The sequence below is a fragment of the Podarcis raffonei genome, chromosome 8, assembly GCF_027172205.1.
Source record: "Podarcis raffonei isolate rPodRaf1 chromosome 8, rPodRaf1.pri, whole genome shotgun sequence".
Classification (NCBI taxonomy): Eukaryota; Metazoa; Chordata; class Lepidosauria; order Squamata; family Lacertidae; genus Podarcis; species Podarcis raffonei.
This window is the reverse complement of record NC_070609.1, coordinates 63503641-63519739: the sequence shown is the minus strand read 5'-3', so window position 1 is coordinate 63519739 and position 16099 is coordinate 63503641. Positions and strand designations below refer to the sequence as shown.

The following is a 16099-nucleotide window of genomic DNA, read 5'->3' as shown; positions in this document are numbered from 1 at the left end:
CTCTTAGCCTAACCTAATTCATGGGGTTGTTGTGAGGATAAAAGAAAAAGGACTACATGCACCACCTTGAGGTCCTTGGAAGAAAGGTGGGACACAAATGCAATAGTTAAATAATAACTATCGTGCCGCCGCCTCCCTGCTGAGTTCTGTGAAGGCAACACTCAGACTTAGAAGGAGGGAAATGTTGGCCGGTGCCGCCCCCATGGGCTGGATGCAGTTAAGAAGGCAGGTGGTTAATGGCTGAGGGTAAGATGGGGTTGGTGGGGAAGTGCCCTATTCTCCTTAATGCGCCAACCTCTACTGGTTGAATTCCAGCAAAAACTGAAGGGCTCCACATTGGCTACCACTGGTGTACACAGTGATGGGTGTGGTCCTTTTCAGTCAAGGTATGGGTGCAAACATATAGGGGAAACATTCAATTCTATCTGGACCCCTGCTTTTGCCAGCTTTTCTAAGTTACCCTCCAGAGAGGAATGGGACGATGTGGAAGGAGGCACTTAACGGTTTTACCTTACTTGTGCTTGTGTGGGAGAGACAGACAGACAGAAAGAAAGAGAGACTCTATTTTGCTCATGATGTCAACCACCAAATCCAATATCCACTAAATGCAAATGGATGAGTCCGAACGAGCTTCTGCTTCCTTACCTATTTCCATTGAAGGATGTTTTATAATCCCCTGGGGGAAGTATTGTCTCCTCCGCGTAGACCGGCACTGGCGTCCTCACACATTCATGGGAACACTGTAGCGTCTCATTGTAGGCCGTGAATATATCCAGGTTGCTAGGGACTCTGGCTGGGGTGAAGTCCGTCAGATTCTGACAACTCTCTTCCTGCTGGTTGATTTTACGCTGGTGGCTGTTCCTCCTCGTGTTCCCACTCTGGGCACAACTGCAGGTGGAAGAGAAGAGATATTGGAAAAAAAGGAATGGGGTGGTCCGCCAGGAATGCGGCTTGGACACATTTTACCACATCGTAACAACTAAGCTTCAAGGGATGCGGGTGGCGCTGTGGGTTAAACCACAGAGCCTAGGGCTTGCCGATCAGAAGGTCAACGGTTCAAATCCCCATGACGGGGTGAGTTCCCATTGCTCGGTCCCTGCTCCTGCCAACCTAGCAGTTTGAAAGCACGAAGTGCAAGTAAATAAATAAGTACTGCTCCTGCAGGAAGGTAAACGGCATTTCCGTGCGCTGCTCTGGTTTGCCAGAAGCGGCTTAGTCATGCTGGCCACATGACCCGGAAGCTGTACGCCAGCTCCCTTGGCCAGTATAGCAAGATGAGTGCTGCAACCCCAGAGTCGTCCGCAACTGGACCTAATGGTCAGGGGTCCCTTTACCTTTAACAACTAAGGTATTATATTCAAGAGAGTAAGCAGTGCTCCATGTTTGGGTAGGCAAAAAAAGGACCATTTGCAATGTGACTCTCAATGAGACTTTGCAAAAAGCACAATAATTCTTCATCTCTCTCTCTCTCTCTCTCTCTCTCTCTATATATATATATATATATATTTCACCCATGGGACTATGCATTGTGATGGCCACCACCTTGGATGGCTTTAAAAGAGGTTTGGAGAGAAGGATACCAATGGTGACCAGCCATGGTGGCTTTGCTCTGCCTCCAAGCTCGGAGGCACTAATGCTTATGAATATCAGTTTCTGGAAACCAGAGGGAGGGTTTTACTCAGGTTTGGGTCCAGTTTGCAGGTTTCCCACAAGTATCTGGAAGGTCACTGCGAGAAAAAGATGCTCCGGAGGGTAGGACCCGAATCAATGGATTCAAGTTACTACAAAATAAGTTCCATCTAAACATTAGGAAGAACTTATTGATTGTAAGAGATGTTTGACAGTGGAATGGACTCCTTTCTTGTGGTTAGAGCGGTTCAGCAGTGGAACCTTTTCTCTCAGAAGGTAGTGAACTCTCTCCTACATTGGATATTTTTTAAGCAGAGGTTGGGTGGCCATCTGACAGGGATTCTTTAGTTGAGATTCATTCTATTTACTAGGCGACCATGGGCCTGATCCAGAATGCTTTCCTTATGTTCTCATAAGGAATTACTTGTGTTACATGTTCAGTAAAGGAGACCCTCAGAACACCAGACCATTTGACTGAAAGGCAAACTCCCTTTAAAGTTGTCAAGGGAGTTCAGGTCCTAGTCCGTCAACTGGCTCCTCCAGTTAGAACCTTAACATTGTAGAGGTGGAAGGGACTCTAGGGGTCATCCCCTCCAATCCACTGCAATGCAGGAATCAAATCTCTAGACAGCCACAATGTTTAATAAGTGACCTTGGGCCAGTCATAATACACTACTGTAAGTTAGTTGGAGGAAAAGGTGGATTAAAAACAAAATCTAAATAAATAAGGAAGAAAGATACCAGTTATGAAAGAACAGCAACTTGGATTCCTGAGAGAGAAAACTCTATTATCTCCTGCTAATTATACCTGCAATTTCAAATTTAATTATTATCCTCCAGTATCTGAGTAACGTTGGCCTCTACCAAGTGATCAGGTTTCAGAACTATTTTTTGTGTGTATGTATTTATCTAGCATAATCAAATTTGAATTTTAAATGGAGGCCTTAATAAGGAAGGGAAAAAATCACAGGCCTGAAGTGCGCAGGGAAGAAAGCACCGTGGATTTTGTATTCGCCAGGATCTTTCAGCATACAGGATACATCTTGCCACTCATGATAAACTCAAAGTCTGCCCCTTTTTAAAAAACTTGGGAGGTAATTAACTCCCCTTTGTTATTATTCATTATGCTTTACCCTGGCTTGCTTGGCATTGCATTGCATTTCACTCTTCCTGTTTTCTGGTTTAAGTGGGAAAATATCTAAAAATTTGGAAAAATCTAAAATTACTTCCACAGCGTACACCAAAGTTTGATATCTTCCACTTATCTCCCTGACCCTGCATCATGCTAGTGAAGCATCCCTAAAATAGTGTCAAAAAGCGGTCATTGTGTTCGTGCATATACACAGAGATGGGCTTTCCTGAAAATTTCAATGTGAATTAAATAATAATATTTTTGCATACATTGGAGTCACATCGTATACTGGGATTACATTCCAAGGATAGTGCACATATGAAAAAATTGCATGCAGCCCAAATTACCCTTTTCTGGCTGTCAGGTGTGGGGAAGCCCCATGGGGAGACCTTTTTCGGTGTCTCTGCTGCTTCCCCTCACTCCTCCACCTGTGAGTGAATGGTAGAAGGGAGGAGGAGGAGGGAGGAAGCAGAGAGAGGAAGGCAGGCATGTCCCAAAGGGCCAAAGAAAAAGGCTGGAATGGCTCCTGGAATGGAGTTGCAACAGAGTTTGCATAGTTGAAATTGCATAAGTTCAATGTGCGTTAGATGTGACTTGACTGTACCACTTTATTGCCAAAAGTGGTTTACAAGTATAAAACCAATTACTAAAATAAACGAGCAAGCAAGCAAATAAACAAACAAATTTAAATCCCCAATAAAACATGGATTTCCCCCCATTTCCTGCCTCACTCTTTGATTTGGCCAAGAAGAGAATTGTTGTTACTAGATTTGCTAAAACGGCAAACGATTCTTGCACGTTATCTACGCTATTATATGCATTATCATTCCTAATATTATAGCATATTTTTTATATACACACCCACTCGCCAGGTTTTCTAAAATAAACAACGCGTAAACAGATTCACAAAACAAACAATGCTAATTACTTTGCACAAATACCTCTGTGTATCCATAGCTGTAAAATCATGTTGCAGAATTAAAGTGACTTACGGGACTTAATCGCTTAATATATAGATATAAATATAGATATAGTTGCATATAATGTTGCATGTAATGTTCCATAAAATTGGATACATTACATAATCAGATACTACATAAAACCAGTTCCCGGTCAAACTGAAGCTTCTAACTGCATTCAGCTGACCTACTACATTCCAAGCACTGATTCTTAGAAAATTATACCGTATTCCACTCTCCCTCCACGATGCTTGCGCGGGGTGTGTGGAAATGGTTTTCCCTCTCCACATTTTATCCTCCTAATACTCCTGCAAGGTAGATTGTTGTCGTTTAGTCATTTAGTCGTGTCCGACTCTTCATGACTCCATGGACCAGAGCACGCCAGGCACTTCTGTCTTCCACTGCCTCCCTCAGTTTGGTCAAACTCATGCTGGTAGCTTCGAGAACACTGTCCAACCATCTCATCCTCTGTCGTCCCCTTCTCCTTGTGCCCTCCATCTTTCCCAACATCAGGGTCTTTTCCAGGGAGTCTTCTCTTCTCATGAGGTGGCCAAAGTACTGGAGCCTCAGCTTCACGATCTGTCCTTCCAGTGAACACTCAGGGCTGATTTCCTTAAGAATGGAGAGGTTTGATCTTTTTGCAGTCCATGGGACTCTCAAGAGTCTCCTCTAGCACCATAATTCAAAAGCATCAATTCTTTGGCGATCAGCCTTCTTTATGGTCCAGCTTTCACTTCCATACATCACTACTGGGAAAACCATAGCTTTAACTATACAGACCTTTGTTGGCAAGGTGATGTCTCTTCTTTTTAGCAAGGTAGATTATTATGAGCTATTTGGTGGCAGCCCATCCTGCATGAGTAGCCTTCCACTCTTGCAGTGCACCTTACCCTTCCTGTTTTCTCCCCCATCCAGAATCTTCTCCAAACAGATATCCAAACCTCTGGTGCTGAATATGAGATTGTAGGCAGGAGGCTGCATGGGAAAGGACAGCAGACCCTCCAAGTCTCCCTATTTTCCAAGGACGTCCCTGATTTAGTGAAGCCATCCCGGTTTCTGAATTGTTTTATTGTGTTTTTATATAGGTTGGAAGCTGCCCAGAGTGGCTGGGGCAACCCAGTAAGATGCATGGGGCATAAATAGTGAAATTAACATTATGGAGTGGGATGTCTCTGTTTTCATCAGAGAAATGCCAGAGGGCATGCGAGAGGAGCGAGGAGTTACACTTTGCAAGCAGGGGTCTGTTGCATGAGCAGAATGACAGCATTGGATATGAGTCATGGTGACTGATCCAAGTTAGCTTCATGGCTGAGAAGGATTTGAACTGTAGAAACCCAAAACTGTAGAGTTGGACTGAACTCCAAAGGTCATCGAGCCAACCCTCTGTGATGCAGGAATCACAGCTAAGGAATCCCTGACAGATGGCCACCCAACCTCTCTTTAAAAACCTCCAAGGAAGGAGAGTCCACCACCTTTCAAGAGAGAACATCCCACTGGCGAACAGCTCACACCACCAGAAAGTTCTTCCTAATGTTTAATCAGGATCACCTTTGTTGTAGTTTGAATTCAATAGTTTGGGTTCTACCTTCTGGAGCAGCAGCAAACAAGCTTGCTCCATCCTGCATATGGCAGCCCTTCAGAAAGCCATGTGTAGATGGCTCTCATATCACCTTTCAGTCTTCGCTTCTCCAGGCTAAACATCCCCATCTCCTTCAACCATTCCTCATAAAGGCTCGGTTTCTCGGTTTTCATCTTGGTTGCCCTCCTCTGCACACCTTCCAGCTTGTTCATCTTCTTCTTAAACTGTGGGGCCCAAAATTCAGGCCTCAGGGAACTTATGTTCTAAGAACACAAAGCGGTGTTTTAATTCAGTTGGTTGGTTGTTTTTTTTCCAGCTGCTGCTTTCGTTATAACATCCAAGTAGGATTTGAGCGCACAGATGCCTGTGATTTGGAAGATGGCTTTTGGGAAAATGCTGGCATGTTTCACCCTGGGAATTCTCCTTAATCCCTTTTGACAAGCCCAATGGGGGCAGATGGGGCAATAGAGAGCGATCTTCCTGGATGACTTTTCCAATTTACTTGCAGTCTCTTCACCTGATTCAGCCCCCATCACTTGAGGTGAGTGTCAGAACAACCGGGACAAATTATGCCACGGAATGCCACAGGTTTGAAGCTATTAGGGAACATATTTTTCAAGCAGGGAAGAGGCCTGGGAGCAGCCTTGGAGAGAAGGAAAGCTGCACAACCGTCTAACTCCTTTCTTTCTCCCAGAGGTGCATCGCATTATTAGAGTGAGTAAGGCTGACCTCAAAGTAGGTCAGATTGACTAGGAAAATAGGTAACGGCAGCAGTGCCTGGAGCTAAGACGTAACCCATTTTACTATATGCATAGTGGATGTCAGAGAAGAAAGGCCTGCAAATGAGGCTGGATGAAAACAAAAAAGCTTGGAGATGTGAGGCATGTAAAACAGTCTAGTCCTTGCAAGGCATTTAGGTGGAGAGGGGGCTCTCCACTTGAGTGCGGTCATTTCCATTAACTGATTGGGGAAATGCATAAATAAATAAATTTTTAAAAACTGGGTACATTTTCCCTGAACTCATTAGAAGCTCAGAGGAGACTGAATCTTGCAAAAGAAAGATGGGGCAATTGTAACAGAAATATAGGGCAAAGCAGCAAGGGAGGGAGGATAATCTGTCCTTGGAGGATGCTGCCCCTTGTGTCTCTGCATGAGTCACTGCTCTGGTCTTGTTTCTTCCCAAACAGTAAATGAGTCATTTTGCCTCCAGCATTGAATCAGGCACATATGGATATTTTGCTCCACCCCAGTGAGGAGGTGCCATAAAAAAAAGATTGCTCTTAGGGAAGTAAGATTGACACACACCTTGTTCCTGACACAGGGTGTTGCCCTTTAAATCTCTAGCTACTGTAGCTCCTCCACGGGTCCCTTTGCCCGTCTGCATTCCTGTCATGTGCCATCCTCCCTCATATTTTTGTAATGATGAGCAAGCCTCCTGGTGCAGCAGGGCTTTTGCCAATGCTCCAAGACAAGGCCAGCTGTGTTACTATGTCTGCTTTGCCCAAAATAATAGACCTCATAGAACCGTAGAGTTGGAAGAGGTCACAAGGCAGGGGTGTTTTTTGGGGTGGGGAGAGGGCTTAGCTAGTCCAACACCCTGCAAGGTGGGAATCACAGCTAAGGAATCCCTGACAGATGTCCCCCCAAACTCTGTTTAAAGGTAAAGGTAAAGGGACCCCTGACCATTAGGTCCAGTTGTGACCTGCTCTGGGGTTGTGGCACTCATCTCGCTTTATTGGCCGAGGGAGCTGGCGTACAGCTTCCGGGTCATGTGACCAGCATGACTAAGCCGCTTCTGGCGAACCAGAGCAGCGCACGGAAACACCGTTTACCTTCCCGCCAGAGCAGTACCTATTTATCTACTTGCACTTTGATGTGCTTTCAAACTGCTAGGTTGGCAGAAGCAGGGACCGACCAATGGGAGCTCACCCCGTTGTGGGGATTCGAACCGCTGACCTTCTGATCGGCAAGCCCTAGGCTCTGTGGTTTAACACACAGCGCCACGCGCATCCCAGAAACTCTGTTTAAAAACCTCCAATAAAAAAGAAGAAGAAGAAGAAGAAGAAGAAGAAGAAGAAGAAGAAGAAGAAGAAGAGGAGGAGTTTGGACTTGATATCCCACCTTTCACTCCCCTTAAGGAGTCTCAAAGCGGCTAACATTCTCCTTTCCCTTCCTCCCCCACAACAAACACTCTGTGAGGTGAGTGGGGCTGAGAGACATCAGAGAAGTGTGACTAGCCCAAGGTCACCCAGCAGCTGCATGTGGAGGAGTGGGGAAGCGAACCCGGTTCATCAGATTACGAGTCCACTGCTCCTAACCACTACACCATGCTGGCTCCCAGCTGGTGGTGAAGGAGAGTTCACCACCTTTCCACTGCTCTTACTATCAGAAAGTTCTTGCTAACACACATACAAACAACCACCTCACCACCACAAACACCCACCCTTCCTCCCCATTCCTGCATGGCGGTAGGGAGAGTCCATTCTTCCCACCACACTGCCCAGCATATCAGCTCTGGGAACAGTGGTCAAGGAGGAGGCATGCAGTAGGTTCTCAGTGTCTTAGTCTGTAACAATCTGCCCATCAGCTGCTCTGCCCAGTTAATTGGCACTGAGGACAGCTGAGGAGCATTCCCATCTGAGCACTTCAGCCAATCATCTGGGCAGTGGAGTGCAGAATGGGTCATGGAGGCCACCCTGAAGTCAGTCAAGGGCTGCACAAGATCTACATCCTTCAGATTGCCCATATGGGTCTTCAGGAAATCAAATCAAAGGGAAGAACGTGTTCTGACCACCCAAAGAGAGGAGGAGTCCACCCCACAATTCCATGCAGGTTGATGCTGAAGGGTGGTCAAAGACTAGGAGACTAGGAAGAGAAATAATGAAAAAACCTTGGTCTGGTCCAGATTTTTGCATTGTCTCATAAGAAAATCAGATGGGCCTGCTGGATCAGGTGAATGGCCCATCTAGTACAGCATCCTGTTCTCACAGTGGTCAACCAGAGGCCTATAGGAAGCACACCATCATGACCCAAGCACAAAAGCACTCTCCCCTCCCTCATTTTCCTGCAACTGCAATACAGAAGCATTCCTGTCTGTGACAGTAGAAGTAGGATATGACCATCATAGCTAGTAGCCTTTCATAGCTTTGTCCTCCATGAATTTGTCCTATCCTCTTTGAAAGCCTTCTTAGTCTTCTTCAAATTAAACAGCCCAAGTCTCATCAAATTTTACTCATAGGACTTGCTTTCCATACCACTGGCTAAGGTTCAGGTTGCAATTGACTCGCCAATAGCCTTAGTAGCCCAGTATCCTCAGCTGCTACACAGTTCCCTCCTTTCAACCCACATACAGGCCAAACTCATGTGGTGGAAGATCCTTACCAATTTTTTAAGACGAGCGTCGTTATCAGAGCAGCAATGACCATGATGAGGGAGACGGTGATGGTGATAATCTGATGGACGGCCAGACCTGTAGAGGAAATAAAAATAAAGGGAGAATGGAGATGTATACTGGAAGCAAAAGAAATCTTGAATATGCAGTGAGTGAACCAACCCTCCCCTCTACAAGCACCTAGACCCAAGTGGGAAGGGATGTCCAAGCTTCTACTTGGGCCATCAACAGTGGAGGCTGGTCCATTGTGGTGACACCAGCCTGTCTGTCTTCATGAAAATGGGGCATTTTAAAGGTGGGAGAGGTTGGTTTTTGTCTATTGTTTTATTTCATAATGATATTTTTTAAACTTATTATTCTAAGTTCTTATCTGCCCTTCATCCTAAGGTCCCTGGGTGGGTTAAAACAATTCAAAATACGTCATTGAAGTATAATTTTTTTACTTATTTATTTATCTAACATTCTTATCCTGCCTTTCTCCCAAGATGGGATTCAACGTGGCTTCCACCATTTATTTTCTGCTGCTCATGAGGAACAGCCAAAGGAGCTGGGCATGCTTAGCCTGGAGAAATGAAGACTGGTAGATGATATGAAAGCTATCTTCAGATATCTAAAGGGCCATGCCATGGAAGATGGAGAAAGCTTCTTTTCTGCTGCTGCTGCAGTGCAGGGTCTGAACCAATGGAATTAAAAAAAAAATGAAATCACAGCTAAGCATTAAGAATAACTTTCTGGCAGTAAGAGCTGTTTGACAATGGAATAGATGGCTTTTGGAGGGTGCTGGGCTCTTCTTCGTGAGAGGTATTTAAACAGGGGTTGGATAGCCATCTGCCTTGAGCTGTGATTCCTGCAATGCTGTGGGCTGGACTGGATGACACTTGGGGTCCATTTGAACTCTGCAGGTCTATGATTCTATTTTAAAACATCATTATAACATGCAAAAATTTGTGTGTGTATATATGTGTGTGTGTGTGTGTGTGTGTGTGTGTGTGTATAGTTTAAGTGTTAGAAACAGCAGTTTAAAATCCAGTTTGCCATGATAGCAACCCAGCAATCAGCATCATCTGCACCTTCGTTTCCAAAGGCGTGTCTGAACAGGAGGGTCTTAGCCTGCCAGTCGAAGGAAAAGCAAAGAAGACTTAATTCTAGTTTTAGTTTGATCCTGAGCCCCCAAGTGTTTCTTTGTGGCATAAACACAGCATCTGTGCTTCTGTTTGTAATGGACCCTGTGAGTTCAAACCCTGCATCCAGCCTTGCTGAGGCATGGGGGTTGTAGGTGTGCCGTCTATGGGGGCCTTGTCCTCTACAAATTGTTCCAAGAGGGATTCTTCGTAGATGAGTATAGACAGAGGGTCCCATGTTGTTGTTGTTTAGTCATTTAGTCGTGTCCGACTCTTCGTGACCCCATGGACCAGAGCACTCCAAGCACGCCTGTCTTCCACTGGCTCCCGCAGTTTGGTCAAACTCATATATTTTAAAAAACTTATTTATTGATATTAATTCATAGCTATACAAAAATACAAACCCATTACAACGTATCTTTTTTATAATAGAAGAAAAGACAGAAAGAAAGAAAGAAAGAAAGAAAGAAAGAAAGAAAGAAAGAAAGAAAGAAGAGAAAAGGAAAACCCTTCTTTGGCAGTGTGTCCCAGACTTGATTCCCCCACATTTCGTAAGAAGGAGAAATCCAAGACAGGGTTAGTTCAGAGGAAACAGGTATCACACTTCGCAGCTTCAAACCAGTCACCCTCTGCAGCTGATGGCTGTTGTGACATGCCTTAACTTCCGAGGATATTTCCTGTGCCATTCAGGCAGAGAAGTGTCATAATAGAGAGCAGCTATTTTGCTACTTGTGTCTTTCTTTGTCTTGCTGCAGAGGGCCACAGTCGGCAAGAGTCATTCATGTTGATTAACTCCTCTCTGGGCCATCAGCGATACTATATGATCAGCTTAACACAGACAATTGGAGCAATCTCAGTCCCAGAGAGCACTAGAGCATTGCCCAATCTTCTACTGCTTAGGTTTTCAGGTAGAAGCTAGCCATTTCAGTTGGATCAAATTGTTACCCACCCCTCAAAAATCTATTCCTCTTCACTGCCATCATTTCCTCTCTCTTTTACAGATGATACTTATTTTATTTATTTACTGCATTTATATACCAATCCATATCTCCAAGGAGCTCAAGGTGATGGCCATGGTTCTCCTCATCCCTCATTTAATTCCCACAACAACCCTGTGAGGTAGGTTAGGCTGAGAGGCAGTGAGCGGCCCCCAAGGTCACATCCAGTGAACATCATGGCTGAGTGGGGATTTGAACCCTGGTCTCTCCTGGTCCTAGCCCAATGCACCACAACACTCAAAAATAAGACAGCTGCAAGCTGCCTTCTCTCAAGCTCAAACTCGGGACCTTCAGATTATGAGACTGATGCACTGCCTCCTGTGCACAACTTTTATGGATGCTTCTTATGCCTTCTTGCTTTAGTCACATTGATAGTTCCACCCACTTGGCCATCGCAACACTGTATGGTCAGCTGGAGCTGCCTGCATTATGACATACTAAAGGCAAGTGAGAGCAACGGTTTAGGGTAATTGAGGGCCATGGTAAGTGATGTCACTCTCAGTATACCACCTTTTTATTTTTTTTCTTGCAATGTGTGCTGGGAAAAAGTCACTGAAGAAGGGAAGTGTTTTGTGCAACTGGTGAAATTTTTCTTTCGGTTGTAACTGATAGCTCCCTCTCCTGTTACACAGGTGCAGGAGAGAGTGAAAGGAAGGGTCAGCAGCAGTGATTAATTGTAAGAAGCCCACAATCAGGACCCAAGTGCAAGAGCACTCCAGGATACCTGAAGAAGCGCCTCCACCCCCATCGTTCTGCCCGGACACTGAGGTCCATCTCTGAGGGCCTTCTGGTGGTTTCCTCACTGCGAGAAGCCAAGTTACAGGGAACCAGACAGAAGGGCCTTCTCGCTAGTGGCACCCACCCTGTGGAACGCCTCCCACCAGATGTCAAAGAGAACAACAACTACCAGACTTTTAGAAGACATCTGAAGGCAGCCCTGTTTAGGGAAGCTTTTAATGTTTAACAGACCACTGTCTTTTAATATTTTGTTGGAAGCCGCCCAGAGTGGCTGAGGAAACCCAGCCAGATGGGTGGGGTATAAATAATAATAATATTTTTTATTTTTATTATTATTATTATTATTATTATTATTATTATTATTATTATTATTATCATCATCATCATCATCCCTTTCTGTGGTTTCCAGCAACTGATTATCAGAAGTATACAGCCTCCAGCCAAAGTATCATCACCATGACTAGTAGCCACTGATAGCCTTTACGTCCTTGAATTGGTCTAAAGCCACTTCCGAACTGGCAAGGAGGTGGGATTGCGGACCCACACCCTCCCCTGGATTGCAGCCCCCGTGAGAATGAGGGAATCCTCGCGCGCGTCAGCTCCCTGCCTAGCCAATCGGCTGGTCAGGGAGGTGTGGCCCAGGCTATTTATGCCCGGCGCACCCGAGGACCACCCTCTCTTCGCCTCTCGCCGCTCCAGCTGATCAGGTTTGGTTTGTATCATGGTGCGTTCGTGGATCAGTTTTTTCCTGCTTTTCTGTTTCTTTCTAGGACCAGTTTTGTTGATTGGTAGGGGTATTGTTATGCAAATGAGGGGGGAAGGAAGTGCCATCACCTTCCCCCAAAGCAAAGGGTAGTCCGGTAAAGGATTCCGGGGGGCGTTGCCCTGTCCGAAGCCTATGGAGGTGAGGGCCTAAGGCACGCTCCCGAGCGGTGACCCCGGGGGAGATCCTAGTTGATGTACATCAGCAGGACTCCCCCGGCTGGTGGTTAACCCTCACCGGTCTTCATGCAATCAGGCTGAAGCCGGTTAGCTGACAGGACCAATGCCTAAGCCAATACCGCTCAATTCCTGCAATCAATAAATTTGTGGCCATTTTCCACCCATTAACCTTATATACCGTGTCCTGTGTCTTTATTTCTCAAGGGGAGAGGGGAACTTGCCATGCAATGACTTTCTCTAATAACCATTTGTCTAAACGATGATTTGTCTAAATGACTCAGGCCCCAAATACCCGAGAGACCTCCTCCTTCCCCACAGAGCCTCCCAAGTGCTAAGATTGGCAGAGGGGGCCCTCTTGGTAGCTCTTCCACCATCAGAAGCTCAGGGTGATGATGGCTCAGGAGAGGTGTGTCTGGCACCTTTGTAATTCAGCTTTCAGCAAATGCTGAAGATGCACCTGAGATGGATATCTCTAGGACTATCCTTCACAGAAAGTTTCTAAACAGAGGTTGGATAGCCATCTTTCAAAGCTCCTTTAGCTGTGACGCCTGTATTACAAGGGGGTCGGACTCAATGACCCTTTTTTTAATATGGTATAATATTGTGTTTTTATATCTGTGCTGTGTTTTAATTGCTGTGATCTGCCCTGGGATCTTAGGGTGAAGGGTGGATGATAAACTGTAACAAGAAGAGGAAGAAGAGGAAGAACCATAGAGTTGCCCAGATAGCTCAGTCAGTTGAGCACATTACACATAATCTCAAAGTTGTGAGTTCGAGCCCCACATTGGGCAAAAGATTATTGCATTGCAGGAAGTGGATTAGATGTTCCTTGTGGTCCCTTCCAACTATAATTCTATGATATGATACCTAATAATAAGTTCCCAACAGCCCTGGCAATGACTAATACCTACACCACCTAGGCAATTGGGTGATGTTGATAGTATAAGCTGAGATCCCTGCAAATGCCAGCAAGCAGAGATGCCTCTTAGGAAGCACCATGGTCCCTTCTGCCAAGATGCATCACAAGTATCAATCAAAGGCTCAGAGATGCGGATGCTGGCAATCTCATATAATAAAAGCCAAGGTCACCTTTGTTAGTGTGAGTCACTGAGATGACTGCTGCCAAGCTGTTTGGGTAATGATAGCTGCAACGGACTCTTTATTTTCTTGCTCTCCTTCAAGTTGTTTTGTTAGGTCGGGTAGTCTGGAGGAATAACAGGCAACTCAGACACGTACAGAGCATAACACTGTTAGGAATGGGGCTCCAGAGAAGGTAACTACAGTCAGGGGCTACGAGAGCAGAACCGCTGACCACCAGAGAATTTGCCAAGGCCATCAGAGCTCCCTAGCTATCAGGGAAGAAAATAATAATAATTTGGGGAAAAAAGTAGTATTTTCAAAGGGGTTGCTAGGACTTTTCAGCACAAAACTCAGTATTTTCAGCAAAAAGTTCTGGATTCGGAACTCTGATCCAGATTAGGGAACATTTCAGTTCTCTCAGTTTTTCATCTCTACAGCCTTAATTTTTTTTTTTTTTTAAGATATTTATTGAAATTTTACAGACAAAAGAAAGTTACAGAATAAGAAAAGAAAAATAAAAAAATAAAAAGACAAAGAAAAATACAAAATACATGAAAAAATAAAAAACAATTAAAAACAGATCAATCTTTTCATATCTTATATTTCAATTACTTGTTTCCTGACCTCCTTGCACCTCCCTTTTTTGTATTCCAATTCACATAGTTAATTCAGCAAATCCTTTCCCTCTTTGTTTTTATCTTAATTCTATGTTTTAACATATTATAACTTTATATTTTCATCTAATTATCAGTCCATTTTTACATATTCTTTTTAACCTTGTTGCTAAAGCCACTTCATTTCAATCCAGCATCATTTTAGCATTCATTAATTTTACAATGTTTCTGCAAATAGTCTTTAAACTCAGCCTTAAATTTACTTCTTCATATTTCTGCAGCCATTTGTGAAATTTCTTTTTTTAAAAAAAAAAAATCCTCCTCAAAATTCATTGGCTTTTCAGTGCAAATTTCTCCTAATGAACAGATTATTATTTTTTTGTCTGAATTTTGTTTTGACAAACTGGCAGATTTTTGCAAGTGATATAGTGCATTTTGAAAGTTGTTTTTTCACAGATACAGTGGTACCTAGGGTTACAACACTTCAGGTTACAGACGCTTCAGGTTACAGACTCTGCTAACCCAGAAATAGTACCTCGGGTTAAGAACTTTGCTTCAGGATGAGAACAGAAATTGTGTGGCGGCAGCGTGGCGGCAGTGGGATGCCCCATTATCTAAAGTGGTACCTCAGGTTAAGAACAGTTTCAGGTTAAGAACGGACCTCCAGAATGAATTAAGTTCTTAACCTGAGGTACCACTGTATCTCCATTGGTATGAATGCTTTCCTCTAATATATGCATTTTTTCAGACATTATTTGGTTGGAACATGGCATGGCAAAAATAAGATACATTCAGGTTTTGAAGGATGGCTGTGTTTAGATTCTAATGTTGTTTTGGAAAGTGCAAAGTTGATAAAATTACCTTTCGATGCAAACTGGATAGCTCAGAAGCAGAGGCAGTAATGCTTCTGAATACCAGTATCTGGAAGCCACAGGAGGGGAAGAGTGCTCTTGTCAGTGGCGTAGCGTGGGGGGTGCAGGGGGGGCCGGCCGCACCGGGCGCAACATCTGGGGGTTAGGGTTAGGGGGCGCAAATCCACGGGTTAGGGGGCGCAAATCCACGGGTTAGGGGACGCAAATTACTTGCCTTGCCCCGGGTGCTGACAACCCACGCTACGCCACTGGCTCTTGTGCTTGAATCATGCTTGCAGGCTTACCAACACAGAGTGGCCACTGTGAGAATAGGATGCTAGACTTCTTATGCTCTTATGGGTTATGCTCTTAGTCATGACACCACTCCCTGAACCCACCCAGTTACCACAATGTTTTATATTGTTATGATGATTTAGTGATAGTTCCTTTTTTAAAGTTCTTTAAAAACTTAGTTGTAAATCACCTAAAGCAGGCACGTCCAACTCCCAAGAGACTGCGATCTACTCCCAGTATAAAATCACTGTTGCTGAGCTTTTTTTAGGGGGGAGAAAGCCTATATTTGGGGGGGGCAAAGTTGTTGAGCTTTTTTTAGGGGGGAATCACCCACCTACTACAGCAGTGCTACTGTAAACAACCAGACTCCAGTAATAACAGAGCTCGCCACCACAAGTAGAAAAAAATTAACGCCCATTTGACGCAACACTGATACACGGAGAAAGTGATGGGGGGCAGACTCTTTCACTGCTTTTCTTTTCTTTCACAGCAATCGCTGTTGGGCATCCCTGACCTAGAGATTGCCCTATATAAAGCAGCTATATAACTAGCACTAATACAAAATTCTACTCAGAGCAGAATCATTTAAATAAATGGAATTCACTAACATTCTGTCATTCTATGATTCTATGAACATGTCCATTAATTTCAATTCTTCTACTCCCATTTGAACTTGGTTGGATAGTACTCAACAGCAGCACTTCCATAAACAGGAGCAGCATACCAGATGCCGTGGACAAGCAAAAGTGATGACTTCCATCTTCATATTTG

At 44.4% G+C, this 16099-nt stretch overlaps 1 protein-coding gene across 5 annotated transcripts in view; it reads right to left on the bottom strand.

The window, feature by feature from the left end:
• The window catches only part of AJAP1 (adherens junctions associated protein 1), a 122378-nt gene that overhangs the window by 20137 nt on the left and 86142 nt on the right, over positions 1-16099 (bottom strand). For all 5 annotated transcript variants that reach the window (XM_053400401.1, XM_053400399.1, XM_053400403.1 and 2 more), the window contains exons 3-4: positions 8681-8768; positions 646-888 (exon numbers count right to left, since the gene is read on the bottom strand). In XM_053400401.1, the coding sequence (XP_053256376.1) occupies positions 646-888; positions 8681-8768 (331 nt within the window). The remainder of the gene's footprint in view (positions 1-645; positions 889-8680; positions 8769-16099) is intronic.